Consider the following 22,195-nt stretch of genomic DNA (forward strand, 5'->3'; position numbering starts at 1 on the left):
TAGTTATTATTCTAGTATTTTGCTCACCAATAATTACTTATTCTTTTGATTATATATATATATGTGCTTCTTTTCCTTTAATCCTAATTTTTCATATTTATGGAAAGGTTCATGAGTAAAAGCAGCACACCCTTCATATTTAATAGAGTTGGCCACTTTGCTCCTTTTCTCTTCTTTTGTTCAATTTTTTTCCCGTTTTCTGTCTTGGTTTTATTAATAAAGACTTTGGCCTTTTTGTCAATTTATATATACATGGTCATACTTTCCTTTTTTTTTAATTTAAAAAATAAAAAAAAATTCCATCAAATTGATTCATGTAGGTAATCTGAATTTCCATCATAATGCTATAAAAAAACCAGCCGCATGAAATAAAATTATAATAATAATGAATGAGTTTTAATTTAATGATATTAAAATTATTTTTAAATTATCAAATTTTAAATTTAATTTTAATTAAAATTAAATTAAAAAAATTGTAATAAATTTTGGAGGTTAGAAGAAAACAAATGAGGAATCTCTCATTTTTGTAGGGAGGTGATGTTTTTGGATCCTTCACAGATTGGAAGAGCGAGCCCCAAAGCACATTCGTGAGTGTATATATATCCATGTTACTCCCATTTCTGCATTAAAAAAAAAAAAAAATAGAGGCTGCACAAGCAAAGGTGACACAGTAGCAGCAGTATCACCAACCAATGACAAGAATTTCTTTTTATACAGTTTGTTAAATTAAATTATTATATAATATTTATAAGTGATAATACAGTTAAATTATACAAAATTAATCATGAATACATTAATTGAAATAAATTAAGAGATTTTATTAAACTATTAGGATTGTGATTAATGATCAATAATTTTTTAAAATAAATATTTTTTGAGTTTAATTATCATATAAAATTCAGATTAATTAAGAAAATAATTTTTTTGAACAAATAAGAAAATAGTGTTAATGTCATATGATGAAATCATACACCCACAAAAATGGCCGACCGGACAACTTGTTGGTGCTTTGCTTTTGTCTTATGTAATAATAATGATTCACTTTCATTGAGTGCATAATATAAAAAAATATTATCTAATAAATTAGTTTAATTAATAAATAACCTATTAATGTTTGATTTTCTTGGAGATATCGTTAAATAATTTAAAAATTAGAACTATATAAGATTAATGTAAAAAAATAATTTTTTTTAAGAATGTAAAAAATTAAGTTTACTCTAAAGAGATTTTATCTGCATACAAATAGACATGAGTTTAATTTAGAGTTAAATTGGAGTTGGTCTAATAACTACACATTTGACCAAAATAATTTTAAATCGAATTAGACTAATTTCGCTTTTATTTTATTTTTTATTACCATCATTGAACAAGTAGTTGATTAGTTATTAATTCTAACTGAGACTTACGCTCTGTTTGGGTGGGGTGAGAGAAGGGTAAATAAAGATAAAGAGGGATAAGTAACTGTTATACTCATGTTTGGGACAAAGTGAATTAGTAAAAGATAAGAGTAAGTAAGGGTAAGGCTTACTCTCTCTTACTCCTCAAATCTCAATTTTTCTTACACCCCAAATTGGGATGTAAGCAGGAGGAGGTAAGAGCTGAAAATTACTTTATTTTTTATTTTTCTATTGTATCCTTAATTTTTTATTAAAAATTCAATTATATCCATTAAAAATAAACCTAGCGTACCACTACAAATAAATGTATTCTCTTTCAAATGGCCATACATAGTTTCTCTGCTTTCAATCATTTATTTTTAAATAGTTTACTGTAATTATTATACTTCAATTATTATTTTTTTATTTATTTTTTCAATAGTTTGTTTCAATTATTATATTTTAATTATCATTTTTTTTCTAAATAATCTATTTTTTATTTAATTTTTATTAAATTTATACATTATTATTTTGATTTATTAATTTTATGATTTATTTATAATGAATCATTATTATTTATAAATTTAAAATTTATCATAATAAACTTTTCATTTAATAAATTATCTAATTTTAAAAAAATATTTTTATACTTCTAATAATTATTTATTTTTTTTTATCTATTTTTAAATATTAAAAATATACATTACCTTTCCTTATCTTTTTATTAATTCAACTTTTTTTAAACATAATTTTTTTTTATTATAATCTGCTTCACCTTTTTCCTCCTCTTTTTTTACCCTCCCTTATTCTTCTATTAATCACTCTTCCCCACCCATCCAAATAAATCATTAGATGCACGCAACCCAACACTATTTTTAATATTAAAAAAAAAAACAAAAAAGAAAGTTGTCTTCCATTATTAAATTAAATGCTTGGCATTTTCGATCTAATATATGTTCTTCACTAAGCTCCTTCTCTCTATGTATGAGTGTGAGAGAGAGAGTTATCTATGGCGGCTTCATTAATCTCTGCAGTTGCAAAAAGGTAAGTCACTTTAAACTTCATCATCTCATGTTTCTTTTTCTTCTCCTTTCATTTTTTTCTTTCCTTGATGATGATTGTGGCACTCGCGGCTGGTGGCTTAACCACCTATGTACACCGCCTCCCGCGGTGGTTGTTTCTGATGAATCTTTTACGAGTCTGTTATTGAATCGATGATCATTTGTGTTCTTTCAATCTGTTAATTGCTATGAAATCTATTTAGTTACTAGATCAGTGCTTTCAATCTGTTAATTGCTATGAAATCTGTTTAGTTACTAGATCAGTGCCTTATATATATATATATATAGCAAAAAATTGGAAAAAATAAATAGAAAGAAAAAAAAAAAGTGTATATATTTATATATATAATTAAATAAAATAGCTTATTAAATATATTTAGATATATTTTTATTAAATAAATAGAGGGAAACGACTAGAGTTTTTTTTTATTAATTCTTAAATTATAAATAAATATTTAATTTTTGAATTAATTCCACAAGAACTCGTATATTTTTTTGTATTTTGATATACATGTTGATGCAGGCTAGAGGGGAAAGTAGCCCTAATCACAGGAGGTGCAAGTGGAATAGGTGAATGCGCCGCCAAAGTCTTTGCCCGCAACGGAGCCAAAGTTGTGATTGCAGACATCCAAGACGAATTAGGCCATGCGGCGGCTCAAGCCCTAGGCCCATCAAACTCCACCTACATCCACTGCGATGTTACCGATGAGGCCCATATTAAAAATGCAGTAGACAAAGCAGTTGCTACCTATGGCAAGCTTGACATAATGTTCAACAATGCAGGCATTGCTGATGAGAACAAACCTCGAATAATCGACAATGAAAAGGCCGATTTCGAGCGCGTTCTTAGCATTAATGTGACTGGAGTTTTCCTTGGTATTAAACACGCCGCCCGTGTCATGATTCCGGCACGTAGAGGCAGCATTATTTCCACGGCTAGTGTGAGCTCAAGTGTAGGTGCTGCGGCCTCTCATGCATACTGTTGCTCAAAGCATGCTGTTTTAGGGCTTACAAGAAATGCAGCAGTTGAACTTGGGCAATTTGGGATCAGAGTGAATTGCTTGTCCCCTTATGGGGTTGCTACGCCTTTAGCCAAAAAATTTGTTGGGCTTGACGACGAGGGACTAGAGAATGTGATGAATTCACTTAGTAACTTGAAGGGTGTGACGCTTAAGGCAGAAGACGTTGCCAATGCTGCACTATATCTAGCTAGTGATGAGGGTAGATATGTTAGTGGGCATAATCTTTTTATTGATGGGGGATTTACCATTCATAACCCATCATTCCACATGTTCCAGTACCCAGATTCTTAATTTACCATAGCTTATTCTTCTTATTGAAGAGATGTACAACACTATTTCAATCTGTTGCCCTTCGGCTTTCAAGTTCTCCTTGATAGAAATAACACATGGTATTTTGAGATTGGTTATGTTATATATGCACGATTCTTAAGCTTATGAGTTAAGGCACATACATAATTACACAATCATATAATATATTAAACAAAAGAAAAATAACACATTTATTATTTAAAAAATTATTTTCTTTTTCTACTCTGTTGGTTATTGCATATTGAAAATTATTTTTTTCATTGATTTAATTTCTCGAGACGGTTCCTTCTTTCAACCATACTCATAATTTACATTAGCATATACAGTTATATAAATAAATAGTCTTTTTTAGAGAATATAAATATCACATTAAAGAGATAAATTCAATCTCCAACTAATCTCACATAAATAATATCATGCATATTCCAAGGGAACTCAATTCAATAATATCTAATTTAATATAATATTTATAAGTAGGAACTTGCTCCAGGGGTGGTCACGGTCCAGTTTTGAACTGGAACCGAACTGAAACTAGTCAAAACCAGAACCGACTTCGAATTGGACTGAAACTGTCTTTCTACGGTTTGGTTTGGTTCATATTTTTTAGAAACCGTGAACTGTCGGTTTCAAACCGGATTAAATCGACGGTTTTGAACCGGGGCAAACCAGCGATTTAAATATAAAAAATTTTAATAAATGCCTCACTTCACTACTAATTCATATATATATATATATATATATATATATCATTAATTCTCTACACAATTATTCTCTACACTCTCTTTAATTCTTAATACTCTTTTAATTTCTCTCAAATTTTCTAAATAATTATTTTCTTCACTCCTTTTAATTCTTAGTACTTTTACAATTCTCCTACTTTATTATTTTATATGCTCACTGAAATTTTTAATACTATCTCAATAACTCTATTATTATTTTATATTTTCAATAAAATTTTCAATACCCTCTATTCTGATTTTTTTTCTTTTATATTTTTTAATTATCAATTATCATATAATTTTTTAAAAAATGACAAGTAATACTCAATTCAACTCAACTCAACTAAACTTTTATTCCAAAAATTTATTGAGATCGGCTATATGGATTCTTTTTTTTCACTCTAAACGATTTTGGGTTAAATCCTCAGAAATGTGTAATACTTCTAGGTCATGTTGTACTATTCTCTTCCAAGTCAGTTTAGGTCAACCTATTCTTTTCTTTCTATCCTTTAACCCAATATGCTCTACTTATCTAACTGGAGCTTTTCTATGTCTACGCTTCACATGACCAAACCACCTCAATCTCTTTTCTCTCAACTTATAATTGAAAATTTTGATTCATCTAAGTCCTAAAGGGATACATAGGCAAAATTAAGTTTATGCACATTTTTCTAATTTTTTTTAAATTAATTTCATCTCTAATTTTTTAATAAATTCAAGTATTTGCTTATTAAATTTTTCTTAAAAATAAGTTATTTTTATTCTTTTTTTTCTTATTTTATTTTGATTGAAAGATTTCTAAGAAAAATTAAAATATTTTTACAAATATAAATTAAATTCTAAATCAATAAGATTTTTTCCTTTAAGTCGCTCTTAAACCTCCCCTAAACCGCTTTCAAAACGTCCTCTAAACCGTCTTGAACTGTCATTTTTCGAACCGTCCTTTAAACCGTTTTAAACCAGGGCTCGAACCGGAACCTGCGGTTCAGGATCCGTCTTCCAAATCGTCCCATGGCGGTTTAGTTCAGGTTCATGATTTCATTGAACCTGAACCAGCGGTTTAGAAACCGTAACCGGCGGTTCCTGAACCGTGGCCACCCCTAACTTACTCAACCCTCTAATCCAGTATAATATTCTCCTTTGGCCTTTCTACTTTAGAAGACATGGAAATCGGTCTTTAATTGCTACTTTTCAGACTTGTCTCTCATGTTCAAGCATCCAATTTGAACATCAACATTCCATTACATAAGCATATATAAACACAAACAAAAATTAAAGAAGGCAAAACTCCAAGAACCAAATTAAAGAATATAGATACATATATAAAGAATATTCTGTAAGTGGGGATATAAACTATTAACCAAGAATTTAAGTACAATGGTCCCTTATACAGGAGGCACAAAATAGACGGCAATCACTCCTTTTTTCAAGATTTTCGAGGTGGGGGATAACAAATTATCTTGCATATAAAAAAAAATTGTGTAAAAAAAAAAAATTTCGTTGATCTTAGGTGGAGGATAATAAATTACCGGATTTTTTTTTTTGATGAAAAATTTTCTGGTGAAAATCGATGCGAGCAACTACTAAGGAAGTTGCTAATTATTAATTAGGTTAGCTCAACTTTCTGATGATAAATCTTTTGAATTTTTGTGTTAAATGATAAAAATTAGGTGTTCAGAACTGTACTCGAGTATTCATACTGTTTAGTTCCTATAATTTTAACTATCCATACAAAATAATCCTTTTAAATAAGGTTAAAATGAATTGATTAAAGTTTTATTTGACAAAAATCTAACAGAAGGACTAATAAAAGTTTGTCTTTACAAAATATATGATATTTTATTGAGTTTTTAAAAAATATGAACTAAATTCTTTTTGGCATTCTTATTCTATGTTGCCTGTTTATAGATCTTGGAATCTTTTTATAACTTTTTAACTCTTTTAACCTTGACACCTGAATTTTAAGATTGGACTTAAATTTCTAACATGGCATCATAGTCTAATCTCTCACGATGCCTGCTTTTAAGGTTATACTTAGATTTCTAATATAGTTAATTTTGACAAAATGCAGGGACATGATAGTAAGTTATCCTAATAATAATAATTTCTTTGCAAATTGCGCAATCTCTATCCTATAAATTCCAATGCTAGTTAAGGGAAAAGCACAATCCACGAATCAAGCCTTAGTTTTGTTTTTTCCCCCTATTATTCTTGATGGAATCCAGGTTCACAACGTACGAAAAGATGGGTGAGTCTTCTGAGGTAGTGTCTCACAAGAGGTAATTAATTACCAATAATTACATCATTATTCATACGTGAAATTAGTTCAATTTGAAATGTGTTTGGATTGCTCCACTAATTAACTTCTGATAAGACTTGAGGGATGATATTCTATTTTCAGGTTAGAAGGCAAGGTGACAATTATCACCGGTGGTGCTAGTGGAATTGGAGCAGCCACGGTGCAGCTTTTCCATGAACATGGAGCCAGGGTCGTCGTTGCAGATATCAAAGACAAACAAGGCAAAGTAATAGCTGATAAGCTTGGAGAAAATGTCACCTTCATCCACTGTGATGTATCAGATGAAGATGATGTGATCAACCTTATTGACACTACTGTATCATTACATGGAAAGCTGGATATTATGTATGATAATGCAGGGGTCATGGACCGTTCTTTGGGAAGTATTTTAGACACCAAAAAATCAGACCTTGACTTGATGCTTAAGGTTAACTTGGGGGGTGCTTTTCTTGGAGCCAAACATGCAGCGAGAGTCATGATTCCCCAGCATAAAGGTTGCATACTCTTCACTGCCAGTGCCTGCACTGCAATTGCTGGACTTTCTACCCATTCTTATGCAGCTGCCAAGTGTGGAATATGGGGTTTTGCTAGGAACTTGGCATCAGAGCTCGGTGAATACAGTATAAGAGTGAACTGCATCTCACCTTATGGTGTGGTTACAGGCATGACTACCATTACAGACGCTTCGATGATACCAATGGTAGAAGAAATATTAAGCAAGGCAGGTAATCTCCAGGGACAAACTTTGAGGGCAGATGGTATTGCTAAGGCTGCACTGTACTTGGCTAGTGATGATGCATACTATGTGAGTGGATTAAACCTTGTGGTGGATGGAGGGTTCAGCATTGTGAATCCTACCGTAATTCAGAAGACACCAAACCATAATTACGATTAGAGGTGGAACTAAAAATTTATCATTGAGGGGTAAAAATAAATATTAAAAAAAGTTAAATGAAATTTTGATAAAAATATCTATATGTATTGTACTTGTGCTTGTGTATTGATCAATAAAATTGTTTATGGATATGGAATTTTAATACACCATGAAATGTAAGCTTGCTTATTTAATTGGATTTGCGTTCAATTATATAAATCCAAGTTGTACAATGTTAGCATGGAACTCACTTCTTATTCTTTTGGGAATTTTATAATTGAGATCCCAAACTTTAATCTTTGTTTGTTTGTTTCTTTTTTTTTTTTCACTTTCATTATTGAAAAGGTTCATGATTTAATTATAAATGCGGTTTGTTAGTGAATAAAATCCTTACATATCATTAATTATTGAATTATTGAATGCAAGTATCAAAGTCTATAAAGTCTTTAATTCAGTACTATTGGAACTATTTATAAATTATGAAGTTTTAAATTTGAATATTAATTGAAATTAATTAAAAAAATAATCTATTTAAATATACAAGTTTTGAATGTGGAATATTATAAATTTAGATTTATACTATAATTTTTAAGTAAAAAAAATTATAAAATTATAATTTTAAATCTACAATCTCAAAAATCTTGTTGGTAGAGCCATTCTCTCACACACAATAAGCCAACCTAACCAATTCGTCTGGACTTCTATACATGAAGGTTTTCTAATTAGTGTTGTATGCAATCAAGTAAAACAAAATGAACAAGGGATGAGTTGGGAAGTCGCATAGGAGAAATTTTTTGAAAAGAGGGAAGAAAACAAACAGAGAGCTAATGAATAACACAGTATCCATGAGCATAGAATGGCCGAACTGTTGATTCCAGCCGGCGGCACTTTCGAAAGATGAGTACCCATAAGCATAGAATGACCAAGATGCGCTAACGAAGAAGCATAGGAGAAACTAAGAGTAAACAATTCTAATTGAGATTGTTTCCCCATGGCAGGTGATGAATGCAAGGCAGATGTATCTTAGTAACCCGGCTAGTAGACTTGTAGATGTAACTAGGCCTTCGGCCCTTGGGCCTTTCGTATGAATATTATATTTTAATTTTATAATATTTTATATTATTTACTTTTTTTATATGCTGATTCGAAATAGGACGGCAAATAAAAAACTTCCATGACCACCAAAGAAAACCCATTATTATTATTATTATTATTTTAATGATCTGACTGTGTGTAATTGTCGTTCCTTCGCTGTATTTTTATGCAAATGAGATCTTGGAGCTCTCTGAGGCTGGTTATCTCTGGGACTTTAAGCACCTTGAAAGGTTTTTCCGTCTCTCGATGGCTGCAAGAGAATGAGACTATCTACAAGATCTGCCAAGCCTCCTTTGTGGTCTCTGCCATTTCCATGGTCGTGAGCTTATCTTGCTTCTGTTTCCTAGCTCCTTGTTCGTCATGCTCAAAGACTCTGGGTGATGCTTGTTAAGGAGCCTTCTTGGTTAAAGTAGATGGTGCAGCTCTGTTTTAGCTGAATCTTCCTCTGATTCTGGAGATCTTGCTCTTGCTAGGGTTTCAATTGTAATGGGCTTGGGTTCTTTTGCTGTTGGGTTAGTTGCTATCTGCAGTCTAGCTAGGTTCCTCTGTTTTTGGACCTTGGCTTCTTGTAGCTTGCTGGATTTGTATTCCTACCCTGTGGGCCTTGTAATTCGACTCTTAATAATGAAATCTTATTTATCTTTGAAAAAAGATATTAAAAAAGACCATTCTTGAAACCACTCTCCGGCCCACAATGTCAACCGCTTCTACATAGACACCAACCAAGGACAAACACTAAAATTAAGAATCTTGAAAGTGAAAATTAAGGACAAAAAGTAAAATTTCACTTATTGAAGTGGTTTGGCCCTTTAAAAAAAAAAAAAAAAAGAAGAAACCATGGAAATTAAGAATCTTGAGCAACATAGCACACAGATTCAACACAATCTTATTAAGAAAACAGGCTTTTCATTGCCATTGAAAACGATGGGTTAGTAAGACTGTAACCTCCATCAACAGCCAAATTGATCCCACTGATATACTTGGACTCGTCACTTGCAAGATACAAGGCTGCCTGCGCAATATCATCAGCTTCCAACACCACCCCTTTCAAGGTCGCTGCTGATGAAACAAGTTCCTCAATTTCCTTCTTCCCCAAAATTCCAAAAGCACTTTTCACCATCGGGGTTGCAACCCCAAATGGTGAAATACTATTAACCCTAATCCCATACTGTCCTAACTCCACGCATAAATTCTTGGCAACTCCCACCACAGCATATTTTGATGCTATGTATGCATATGGACAATCCGTGCAACATACAGAAACTATACTTGATGTGAAAAGTATGCACCCTTTCTTGGCTGGGATCATTACTCTAGCAGCATGTTTTGCACCCAAGAACGCACCAAAAATATTCACATCAAGCACCTTCTTGAAATCTTCATTCTCTGTAGCTAAGATTTTTTCTTCCGGTTTGCCTGAAATTCCAGCATTGTTGAACATTATATCGAGCTTTCCATACCTGGAAACGGCAGTATCCACAGCGTTTTGAACATCAGAGTCACAAGTAACATCGCAGTGGACATAAGAGATGGTCTCTTGGGAGTCAAATTCTAGGCAGATTGACTGGCCAAGATCATCTTGAACGTCTGCGATGAGTACCTTGGCTCCATGTTTGACAAATAGCCTAGCAGTGCTCTCACCTATTCCACTGGCTCCACCATTTATTAATGCTACCTTGCCTTCTAGCCTGCAAAAGGGTATTTTGAATTTATATATATATATATATATATATATTTGGTCTACAAAATAAGAGTTTAGGAGCTAGTCATTTTACCTTTTAGTAGCTGAAGTTGCTGAAAGAGCAGAACTCATGTTTTCCCAGTAACTGATTAGAAAATTTCGCCGGAAATTAAGAAGTAAGAAGGGCTTGTTGACCCCACAAGCTCAAAGGAGCATAGATTTTGATGATACCAAAACTCAACTAGAATCAAACTAACATTGTATTGAGTGTTGTGCTTCTCAAAGAAAAAGACACAAGGATTTCATGATGGATTCGTGCTTCTGAAGAAAGGATGATATTCTAAAGATAACACAGGACGGATCAAAGGAGATAAAAGAAGAAAAGGTTACATTCTAAGGCTGCATTGAAAATCAGAATTGAAGGTACATATGGTATAGAAGTTAAGTTTTATTTTTAGGATTACTTGTGAAAAGAATTGAGGAGTAAAAGTCAATGATATTTATTTTCAATCCCTCAAAAGATTTTTCTTTTAAACATCATTATTGGCCTAAAAAGTGTTTGACTATGATTTGGTGTAAAGTTTTATAGCTTTGAAAGTTATGCAGAAAAGTTTTCCTGGTATGCTAACTGGTTTGCTACTTATTTTAGTATGTTAACTGGTTTGCTATTTTCTCAAGTATGCTAACTGTCTCAACTCTGCACAACATCGAAAAAAACGATAAAATAACGGCTATTTTCTTGAAATTCGTATCTGTAACGTTCAAATGAGTTCTCCAACGGTAAAAAATGTTCCAAAGCTATAAATACACCTTCCTTTGGCCATTTTGCACTTAATGAAAGTCTCTCCACTATTCAAAATCATAAAAGCTTTCATTCAAAGTGCTCAAACTGTTTTATTGCTCATCATTGGCTTATTTACTCAACTCTTCTTTATAGCTTCTGTTGTATTGAGTGAGGGTGAGTTTTAAACACATTATTATCATTTATGAGAGGTCATTCAAGCACCTATTGAAGCTTGGTTGTGAAAAGTGTTTGGGAAAACACTTGGTAGAAGTGTGAAGCTACTTGTAAAAGCTTTGGTGAGAAGATTTGTAAAAGGCTTTTTGTCTCTTGCCTTTAAAAGAGAAGAATAGTGAAGTAAAGACTCAAAGTGGGATCTTTGAGAGAGTGGATGTAGGCTAGTTGAGCCGAACCACTATAAAAATTTCAGTGTTCATTTTCTCAATCCTTGCTCTTTACATTTATGCATTTTACCTTTATGATTGATATGCTTTTGCTGATATGAAAGTTGATACCATTTACTGTTAACCTTGCTGCAAACTGAGAAAATTAGTTTACTGCTAAATTTGCTGATATCTGATATAATTTGCTTGTTGTTTGATCTGCTGTCAGTTAGTATATATGGTATACTGCTCTAGTTGCTGTGTTAAAAACGTATCCAGAATACTGATATCTCTGCTGAATACTGATATAATTTGTTAGATCAGTATACTGATTGCATATAGCCTAACTTTGAATCAACTTGTCAATAGAGCTGTATTGTTATATTTCACATTAGTCAATTGAGTTGAACCTAGCTGCAATTTTCAAAGGTTTTGAGCAAGAACCGAAAATTGTTTTTAAAGTCCAATTCACCCCTCTCTTGGACATATTTTGGGACATCAATTTGGTATCAGAGCTTGTCTCTCTTGCTTGAGGATTAAACGCCTTAGAGTGATCCATACACATGGCTAGTTCATCTAGAAACTCTGCTGGTATACCTGCCCCCTTAGCTGAAGGTTATTCCATCACTAGACCACCACTTTTTAATGGCACAAATTACTCCTTTTGGAAAACTAGAATGAGAAACTTTATACAATCTATTGACATTGATGCTTGGAGGATAATTAAAGATGGTCCTTATATTCCTTATAAAACCAGTGAAGGAACAGTACAAATTCCTAAAGCTGAAATTGAATTTGATGATAATGATTGGAAGAAAATTTCTACAAATGACAAGGCTATTAACATTCTTCATTGTGCTCTTGATATTAATGAGTATAATCGTGTTTCAGGATGCCAAACTGCAGAATAAATATGGGGCAAACTAGAAGTCACATATGAAGGAACTGATGTGGTAAAAGAGTCAAAGGCAAACCTCCTCATCCGTGATTATGAGTTATTTGAGATGAAACCTGGTGAAACTATTGCTGAGATGAGTACCAGATTTACAGATCTTGTCAATCTACTTAAAGCTCTTGGAAAGAGATTTGAGAAACAAGAACTTGTAAAGAAAATTCTGAGATCTCTTCCAAAGTCATGGGAAGCAAAGACTACTGTTATTCAAGACACCAAGGATTTCAGAAAATACACATATGATGAGCTAATTGGTTCTCTCATTGCACATGAGATGATTTATAAGAAAGATGAGAAAGAAGGTGATCAAAAGAAAAAGAAAGGTATAGCTTTCATATCTGAAAAGGTAGATGAGAAAAAGAAAAGTGTTGCTCTTAAAGCTAGTTCAAGTGATGATTCAAGTGCTTCAAGTGATGATAATGAAGATATGGCTATGATAGTCAAAAGATTCAAAAGAGCATTTAGAAAAGGTGGAAGCAAATACAAGAAGTTCACAAAGAAATATGCTCCAAAGACTCCAAATCATTCAAGTGAAATAGTTTGTTATGACTGTAACAAACCAGGCCACATTAAGGCAAAGTGTCCTACATTGAAGAAGAAAAACAAGTTTAGAAAGGATAAAAGCAAAAAGGCAATGGCAGCAACATGGAGTGATAGTGACTCTTCATCAAATGATGAAACAAGTGACAAAGAAGCGGCAAACACTTGTATGATGGCAATTGAAGAAAAAGGTGAAAGCTCACACATTGAAGATAGTGAAAATGAGGTAAATCTTGAACTTTCTAATGTTGATGAATTAGAACTTGCATTTGTGAAGACATATGATAAATATAGAACTTTTAAAAAGAAATGCAAAATTTTAGTTCATGAAAATTGTGCTTTAAAATCAGAAAATATTTCCTTGAGTATGGCTTCAAAGGAAAATGAATTTTACAAATCTCAAATGAAATTATTTAAGGAAGTTAATGATGAGCTTCAAAGATCAAAAGAAGTGTGTAAACAACTTCTTGAGAAAAACAAAATTCTTGAGGCAAAAGTTGAATCTTTGACAAGAGATTTAACTAAATTTACAAAAGGAAAAGAAATACTTGATATACTTCTTGGGAATCAAAGATCCACAAATGAAAAATCTGGAATTGGTTATGATGGATTTATGAAATACGGAAAATACAAATAATTTTTTGTTAAAGCTACATCCTTTTCTCAACCAAGTATTACATGCTTTTATTGTAATCATAATGGTCATGTGATCAATGCTTGTCCTATTAGGAAAGGAACCTTTAAGGCAAAGAAAGTATGGGTGCCTAAAGGAACCCTACCTAATGTTACTAACACTCAAGGACCCAAAGTTGCTTGGGTACCTAAGAACAGTTAATCGATTTCGTGTCCGCTAAGGAGTATCTTGGAAATGTAACATTGGTACATTGATAGTGGCTGCTCTAGGCACATGACAGGAAATAAAGGCAAGTTTTCCTCTCTTACTTTAAAAGAAGAAGGTTATGTCAAATTTGGTGATAAAAGTAAAGCTAAAATTATTGGATGTGGAACTATTGGTAAAAATCCTTGCATTGAGAATGTTGCATTAGTTCAAGGATTAAAGTATAATCTTTTAAGTGTTAGTCAACTCTGTGATAATGGTTTTAAAGTCATTTTTACTTCTACACATTGTGAGATTCATGGAAACAATGTTATGTTTGCTGGTGCTAGAATAGATAATATTTACCTACTTGATTTAACAATTCTTGAAGAAAATTATGAAACATGCTTTATGACTTCAGATGATAGTGCATGGTTATGGCATAGAAAATTAGGACATGCTAGCATGAGTACAATTGCTAAACTCTCTAGAAGGAACCTTGTTAGAGGACTTCCTAAGTTAAAATTTGAAAAAGAATTTCAATGCAAAGCTTGTGCACTTGGTAAGCATACAAAATCATCTTTTAAATCAAAAAATGTTGTAACTACATCTAGACCATTGGAATTATTACATCTTGATCTTTTTGGTCCAATCACACCTAGAAGTCTAGGAGGCAAGGCATATACTTTTGTAATTGTTGATGATTTTTCAAGATTTACATGGACTTTCTTTCTTGCTCATAAAGATGAAACCTTTGATATATTTGAAGCTTTTTGCAAAAGAACTCAAAATGAAAAAGGATATTGCATTACATCTTTGAGGAGTGATCATGGAAAAGAATTTGAAAATAATCTGTTTGAAAATTTCTGCTCTCAAAATGGTATTTATTATACATTTTCAGCTCCTAAAACTCCACAACAAAATGGAGTTGTTGAAAGGAAAAATAGATCTTTGCAAGAAATGGCAAGAACAATGCTGAATGAAAACAGTTTGCCAAAATATTTCTGGGCAGAAGCTGTAAATACAGCATGCTATATTTTGAACAGAGTTTCCATTAGAGCTATTTTAAAGAAAACTCCTTATGAACTATGGAAAGGAAGAAAACCCAATATTGCATATTTTCATGTCTTTGGTTGGAAATGTTACATTTTGAATAACAAAGACAGCAATCTCAAGAAATTTGATGCTAAATCTTGTGAAGGAATATTTCTAGGCTATTCAACAAATAGCAAAGCATATAAGATTTTCAATAGAAAAACATTGACCATGGAAGAATCAATGCATATACTTTTTGATGATGCTAACACTTCCTTGCAAAGGAAAGATTCTTGTGATGATGAAATTGAGCAGATTCTAAATTCAAAGAATTCAAATAAAGATGAGCTTGATTCAAAAGAACCAGTGGAGGATGATCAAAATGACAAAGAAGAAGAACTTCCTTGCTCCACAAATGTTGAAATTCAAGAAGACTCCCAACCAAATGTGGAAGAACTACAAATTGAGGAACCTCAACATCAAGATATTCCACAAGAATGGAGGTACCATAGAAATCATTCCAAAGATGACATTCTTGATAGTCCATCACAAAGAATGATGACAAGAGCTCAACTTAGAAGATATTTTGGTAATGTTGCTTTTGTTTCTCAATTTGAACCCAAAACATATGATGATGCTCAAAATGATGAAAATTGGCCTTTTGCTATGCAAGAGGAATTAAATCAATTTGAAAGAAAAAAAGTGTGGACACTTGTTCCTAAACCTAAAAAGCACTCTGTTATTGGAACTAAATGGGTATTTAGGAATAAGATGGATGAAAAAGGACATGTAATTAGAAATAAAGCTAGACTAGTAGCTCAAGGATACAACCAAGAGGAAGGTATTGATTTTGATGAAACCTTTGCTCCGGTTGCTAGAATTGAAGCTATTAGAATATTGTGTGCATTTGCATGTTTTAAGAATTTCATGCTTTATCAAATGGATGTTAAAAGTGCATTCTTAAATGGATACATTGATGAAGAAGTTTATGTAGCTCAACCTCCTGGTTTTGAAGACCCTCACTTTCCAAATCATGTTTACAAGCTTACTAAAGCTCTCTATGGTTTAAAGCAAGCTCCTAGAGCATGGTATGAGAGACTTAGTAAATTCTTGCTTCAAAATGATTTTAAAAGAGGAAAAGTGGATACTACTCTTTTCATTAAGAAACTAGGAAAAGACATGCTTATTGTGCAAATCTATGTAGATGATATTATTTTTGGTGCTACTAACCATTCTCTTTGTAAGAAATTTTCCAACATGATGAAAAGTGAATTTGAAATGAATATGATGGGTGAACTTACTTTCTTCCTTGGATTGCAAATTAAGCAAATGAGAGATGGAATTTTTATAAATCAGTCCAAGTATATAAAGGATATGCTAAAGAAGTTCAAAATGGAAGATATGAAAAGTATCGGAACTCCCATGAGCTCAACAGTTAAATTGGAGAAAGATGAAAAAGGTAAAGAAGTAGATAACAAACTTTATAGAGGTATGATTGGTTCTTTACTCTACTTAACAGCATCTAGACCAGACATTCATTTTAGTGTATGTTTATGTGCAAGATTTCAATCATGTCCAAAAGAATCTCATCTTATAGCTATTAAAAGAATTTTTAAGTACCTCATTGGCACTCACAACATTGGCTTGTGGTATCCAAAATGTGAATCATTTGATCTTATTGGTTATAGTGATTCAGATTTTGCTGGTAGTAGGCTGGACAGAAAAAGCACTTCTGGAACTTGTTAATTTCTAGGTCATGCATTAGTTTCATGGCACAAGAAAAGCAAACTTACTTGCACTTTCTACTGCGGAAGCTGAATATATTGCAGCTGGAAGTTGTGTTGCACAGATTTTGTGGATGAAACAACAGCTTGAAGACTTTGAAATTAAATTTGATCACATTCCCATAAGATGTGACAATACTAGTGCTATAAACCTATCAAAAAATCCTATTCAACACTCTAGAAGCAAGCATATTGAAATTAGACATCATTTTATTAGGGATCATGTTCAAAATGGTGAGATTCAAATTGAATTTGTCCCTTCTGAAAAATAGCTTGCTGACATCTTTACAAAGCCACTTAATGAGGAAATTTTCTGCAAAATAAGAAGAGAACTTGGTATGATTGATGCTCTTGATTAAGTTTTGATGCATTCTCATGTTTCTATATGAAAATGAAGTGATATGTGTTGGTTTGTAGTGTTAAAAATGCATTCTGATATTTTTGGTGCAATTTGAAAAATTCTGGGTCTTATCATATATGAACAGTAATCTGCAGAATTTGATCACAGTGCTAATTTTCTTGTTTGCTAAATGCTTTACCATTGCTCCTACTTTTTCGTTAGCAAACTGGAAGTCAGGTTTGACTGTACTAAAACTCTAAAATTATTTTTTTTCTCGAGCGCCTATTTTGCATGTTTAAAGAGCATATTACTTAAATGGCCCTCTATTTAGAGTATTGCGTCTCTATGCATTTTAAGGGCAAAACAGACTTTTAACACATTAATTAGCGCGGGACTCAAATTTTTTTTTTTCTAAACCATCAATCTTCTCACTGCTTCTCCACTGATACACGGTACCCATTCTCTGCAAATGTCTCCATTTATGTCTTTTCAGTTTTAAAATTCAAAATCCCTTCTCTCTTCGTTGCATCGCCTTCCAAAAACCCGAATGAGTGAATTTTCTCTCCACTTGCAAACCCATTTCGTTCGCAACCTTCCAAACCATCATCTCCCTTCATCGTTCTTAAATATTTCCGAAACCCATTGGCTGTGAATCGATTAAAACGATTGTTTCAAGATAGAAAATCCCCAAAATTTTTTATTTCCGTTATTTGTCTAAATCTGCCGAAAGAAAACATTTCTTGTTGGATTAGTTTTTTGGTTTTTGACGCGCTTGGTAACGATTCACACTCTCTGTCTCTGCAAATCTCAGGTATAAAATCTAAAACTTTAATGGAATTGTGTTTTACATTTTATTTGTGCTTGTTATGTTTGTTTTGATTTCGCAATGTGCTGTTGGATTTTTTTTTGGGCATTAACATTTCGTAAAAAATGTGGTATATAACAAAATCATGAATCGGTTGCCATTGATTCTTAAGAACCCGAGTATCTCTTACTGTCTGTTCTATTTTTATGACATTGTGCTAAGTTGTGCTAGAAATATATTGATGTGCTTCAAATAGTTATATATATTAACTGCTCACATCATTAAATTTGTGAACCCAGTTTTCACTGTCCTTACGGCCTAATTTGCTTCTGAGTTGGTCATGGCGCGGGAAAAAGGAAAAGGCAAAGCCAAAATCACCACATATTCATCGTCTTCGGACTCCACTGATGCAAGTGTTCCTGCATCTCCTCCTCCACAAAAAGATGCTCCTCTGGTAATTGGAAAATCAAAAGAAACACCCAAGAAAAGAACCAGTGAGCCTGTCCAAGAAAAAGGAACAAAAAGAAAAAGACTTCAAAAGCTCCAGTTATACATATGGAAAGGGCCATTCATGAACCCAGGTATATCCACTGGCCTGCTTTTACTGAAGTTTCTGTTCCTTTACAATCTTTGTTTGAATATCAAAAATAGGACAAATTGTGCTCTGACACTGAAGGAGTATATGTGGACTTAGTTCAAGAATTCTATAAGAATTTAAGGGTTGATGATTCTGACAGAGATGAATCTTTTAAGGTGAAAATGAAAGGGAAAGTCTATGAAGTGACGGTTGATAGATTAGCCAAAGCCCTAGGAAGCCCAAACAGTGGGAATAAAATCTGTTCTCACAAAGAAGTTTTTGCTGTTGGTGGATTTAATAAAAGAGATTTTGAGGTTGAAGTGTTTAAAGGGGAAGTAAAGGATAAGACTAGCATTACCCATGCTCATCAACACATCAAAATTCTTCATAGTTTTATCATCTATGTGTTGAATCCTAGAACTGGCAGTCCAAATTATTTAAGTACCCTTGATCTTTGCATAATTTGGCATATTGTGAATCAAATTGAATTTAATCTTGCCTACTTTATGCTGAAGCAAATTATGAAATGGAAACCACCTTACAAGTTACCCTATGCCCATCTTCTTAATGGTTTGTTTAGAGACTTTGGGATACCTTTGGAAACTAAGAAACTTAGGACAAATATGATCCCAATCACAAGTCTACAAAAAGATGATGATGGTAGAAAGCTTAGATTTGAACAAGGTGCTAGTTCCAAGGATAGTGCAAGCAGTACTCTAAATGTTGAAGGAATTCTGGAAGAAGTAAACAACTTAAGAGAATTTGTTGAAATTGAACTTGGAGAGCTACAGAAATTTAGAGGTTTTCAAACTGTTCTTATGAATGCTCTTGATTCTAAAGTTGATGGCACTTTGATGTTAATGTATAAAATTGTGGAAGAATTATTTAAAATCAAAGTTCATCTGGGTATTTCAAGTATCGAGGGAGAAACCAAGAAAGTCACATCGGTTCTGCTCTCAAACAGAGAAAGAAAAAGAAAAAGAGGAAGAAAAAGAAGAAGAGGAAGAACAGGAAACAGAAGAAGAAGAAGAGGAATCAGAAAAAGAAGAAGAGGAAGAGGAAGAAAAAGAAACAGAAGAAGAAGAGAAAGAGGAAGAAAAGGAAGAAGATGAAACTGAAAAAGATGATTCTGATGATGGAAATGGTAATGGAGGCAGCAAAGAAGGAAGTGGGAAGGATATGAGTGACTCAGAATCTGAGGCAGAACCACAGACCCCTGCTCCTGCTGCTCCTGCAAAAGACAAGGCAAAAATAGCTCAAAAGGAACAAAGAAGGAAGCAAAAAGAGGAAACTGGTAAACCATCTGGCAAAAAGGCTAAAGCGGCAAAAGTTGATGTGAGACCGTACTATCACAGAATCGAGTTACACCGCCATGTTATTCCCTTGACACCAGGAACTGAAATGGCTGCTGAAATTCTTCAAACCTTGAGTGATAAACCCGTCAAGCCAAAAAAGTTGAAGATGGCTGCTCCTAAACCAATCAGACGAAGCTCTAGGCTGAAAGGATAAACAATCATACTGCATGTTTACTGATTGAATTTTGTCTAACAGTCTGTTTCTTAATTTGCTACTTAATTTGCTACTTTTAGTTTTTCTGAACTTTAAATTAGTCTGCTATATCAGTTACTGTTTTGACTGTTTATTCACTGCACTTAAACTGGATTTTGATTCATACACATGTGCATGATTTCTCCCATTATCTTTTGATGCTGACAAAAAGGGGGAGAAAATGAATGTGCATATTGTTGATATAACTTGTGAATGATATACAGTTTGTATTGTGCATATTTAGTTAGTATCTTTAGTCACACTTGACTCCTTAAGAAAATGCTTATGAATATTTCATTGAAATTATTAAGGGGGAGTTATTTGTGATTAATTGTTGATATAAGCACATACATAGGGGGAGTTATTCTCACATATACTTTCATATATACATACTCACACTTATTAATATTTACATGGTGATTCAATTAAGTTTTGTCATCATCAAAAAGGGGGAGATTGTTGACCCCACAAGCTCAAAGGAGCATAGATTTTGATGATACCAAAACTCAACTAGAATCAAACTAACATTGTATTGAGTGTTGTGCATCTCAAAGAAAAAGACACAAGGATTTCATGATGGATTCGTGCTTCTGAAGAAAGGATGATATTCTAAAGATAACACAGGACGAATCAAAGGAGATAAAAGAAGAAAAGGTTACCTTCTAAGGCTGCATTGAAAATCAGAATTGAAGGTACATATGGTATAGAAGTTAAGTTTTATTTTTAGGATTACTTGTGAAAAGAATTGAGGAGTAAAAGTCAATGATACTTATTTTTAATCCCTCAAAAGATTTTTCTTTTAAACATCATTATTGGCCTAAAAAGTGTTTGACTATGATTTGGTGTAAAGTTTTATAGCTTTGAAAGTTATGCAGAAAAGTTTTCCTAGTATGCTAACTGGTTTGCTACTTATTTTAGTATGCTAACTGGTTTGCTATTTTCTCAAGTATGCTAACTGTCTCAACTCTGCACAACATCGCAAAAAACGACAAAATAATGGCTATTTTCTTGAAATTCGTATCTGTAACGTTCAAATGAGTTCTCCAATGGTAAAAAACGTTCCAAAGCTATAAATACACCTTCCTTTGGCCATTTTGCACTTAATGAAAGTCTCTCCACTGTTCAAAATCATAAAAGCTTTCATTCAAAGTGCTCAAACTGTTTTATTGCTCGTCATTGGCTTATTTACTCAACTCTTCTTTGTAGCTTCTGTTGTATTGAGTGAGAGTGAGTTTTAAACACATTATTATCATTTATGAGAGGTCATTCAAGCACCTATTGAAGCTTGGTTGTGAAAAGTGTTTGGGAAAACACTTGGTAGAAGTATGAAGCTACTTGTAAAAGCTTTGGTGAGAAGATTTGTAAAAGGCTTTTTGTCTCTTGCCTTTAAAAGAGAAGAATAGTGAAGTGAAGACTCAAAGTGGGATCTTTGAGAGAGTGGATGTAGGCTAGTTGAGCCGAACCACTATAAAAATTTCAGTGTTCATTTTCTCAACCCTTGCTCTTTACATTTATGCATTTTAACTTTATGATTGATATGCTTTTGCTGATATGAAAGTTGATACCATTTACTGTTAACCTTGCTGCAAACTGAGAAAATTAGTTTACTGCTAAATTTGCTGATATCTGATATAATTTGCTTGTTGTTTGATCTCGCCGCTAGTATATATGGTATAACGCTCTGGTTCTTTGTGTTAAAAACGATCCGTGATACTGATATCTCTGTTGAATGCTGATATAATTTGTTAGATCAGTATACTGATTGCATATAGCCTAACTTTGAATCAACTTGTCAATAGAGCTGTATTGTTCATATTTCACATTAGTCAATTGAGTTGAACCTAGCTGCAATTTTCAAAGGTTTTGAGCAAGAACCGAAAATTATTTTTAAAGTCCAATTCACCTCCCTCTTGGACATATTCTGGGACATCAGGGCTTTTCTGTGCGCTTGTGAATAATCTTCCTTCATTGCATCACCTTTATAAACAGTTAACAGTTGGTGTCCCTACATATCGTTTATAAAAGATAGATGCAAGTATTTCAAATACATGATAATGATGTCCCTACATATCGTTTCCTTGCATCCGTCGACTTTTACACATTCAAACTTGTGATGCTGATAATGATGTCCTTACATATCGTTTCCTTGCATCCGTCGACTTTTACACATTCAAACTTGTGATGCTGATAATGATGT

At 32.9% G+C, this 22,195-nt stretch overlaps 3 protein-coding genes across 3 annotated transcripts; 2 read left to right on the top strand and 1 right to left on the bottom strand.

The window, feature by feature from the left end:
- The first annotated feature begins 2,289 nt into the window (after nt 1–2,289).
- Nucleotides 2,290–3,859, top strand: LOC131178599 (secoisolariciresinol dehydrogenase-like). Its single transcript, XM_058143668.1, has 2 exons — nt 2,290–2,420; nt 2,961–3,859. The coding sequence occupies exons 1-2, from the start codon at nt 2,386–2,388 to the stop codon at nt 3,748–3,750; spliced, it is 825 nt and encodes a 274-aa protein (XP_057999651.1). The 5' UTR covers nt 2,290–2,385; the 3' UTR covers nt 3,751–3,859.
- A 2,872-nt stretch (nt 3,860–6,731) lies between these two features.
- On the top strand, nt 6,732–7,681 carry LOC110639696 (tropinone reductase-like 1). The gene is made up of 3 exons (XM_021790745.2): nt 6,732–6,766; nt 6,889–7,280; nt 7,392–7,681. Exons 1-3 carry the CDS (start codon nt 6,732–6,734, stop codon nt 7,679–7,681), a joined length of 717 nt encoding a protein of 238 aa, XP_021646437.2.
- A 1,914-nt stretch (nt 7,682–9,595) lies between these two features.
- Nucleotides 9,596–17,685, bottom strand: LOC110639700 (short chain aldehyde dehydrogenase 1). Its single transcript, XM_058144752.1, has 2 exons — nt 17,601–17,685; nt 9,596–10,495 (listed from the first exon to the last, which is right to left on the bottom strand). The coding sequence occupies exons 1-2, from the start codon at nt 17,683–17,685 to the stop codon at nt 9,645–9,647; spliced, it is 936 nt and encodes a 311-aa protein (XP_058000735.1). The 3' UTR covers nt 9,596–9,644.
- Nucleotides 17,686–22,195: the final 4,510 nt, after the last annotated feature.

Source organism: Hevea brasiliensis, chromosome 3 (genome assembly GCF_030052815.1).
Source record: "Hevea brasiliensis isolate MT/VB/25A 57/8 chromosome 3, ASM3005281v1, whole genome shotgun sequence".
NCBI classification, from domain to species: Eukaryota; Viridiplantae; Streptophyta; class Magnoliopsida; order Malpighiales; family Euphorbiaceae; genus Hevea; species Hevea brasiliensis.

Coding starts and splice junctions, on each gene's coding strand:
- LOC131178599 (XM_058143668.1), top strand. CDS start 2,386: ATGGCGGCTTCATTAATCTCTGCAGTTGCAAAAAG. Junction 2,421..2,960: donor ATCTCTGCAGTTGCAAAAAG/GTAAGTCACTTT, acceptor ATGTTGATGCAG/GCTAGAGGGGAAAGTAGCCC.
- LOC110639696 (XM_021790745.2), top strand. CDS start 6,732: ATGGGTGAGTCTTCTGAGGTAGTGTCTCACAAGAG. Junction 6,767..6,888: donor GAGGTAGTGTCTCACAAGAG/GTAATTAATTAC, acceptor TTCTATTTTCAG/GTTAGAAGGCAAGGTGACAA. Junction 7,281..7,391: donor CATGATTCCCCAGCATAAAG/GTTGCATACTCT, acceptor ACTTGGCATCAG/AGCTCGGTGAATACAGTATA.
- LOC110639700 (XM_058144752.1), bottom strand. CDS start 17,685: ATGAAGGGAGATGATGGTTTGGAAGGTTGCGAACGAAATGGGTTTGCA. Junction 10,496..17,600: donor CTCATTCGGGTTTTTGGAAG/GCGATGCAACGA, acceptor CTTATTTTGTAG/ACCAAATATATATATATATA.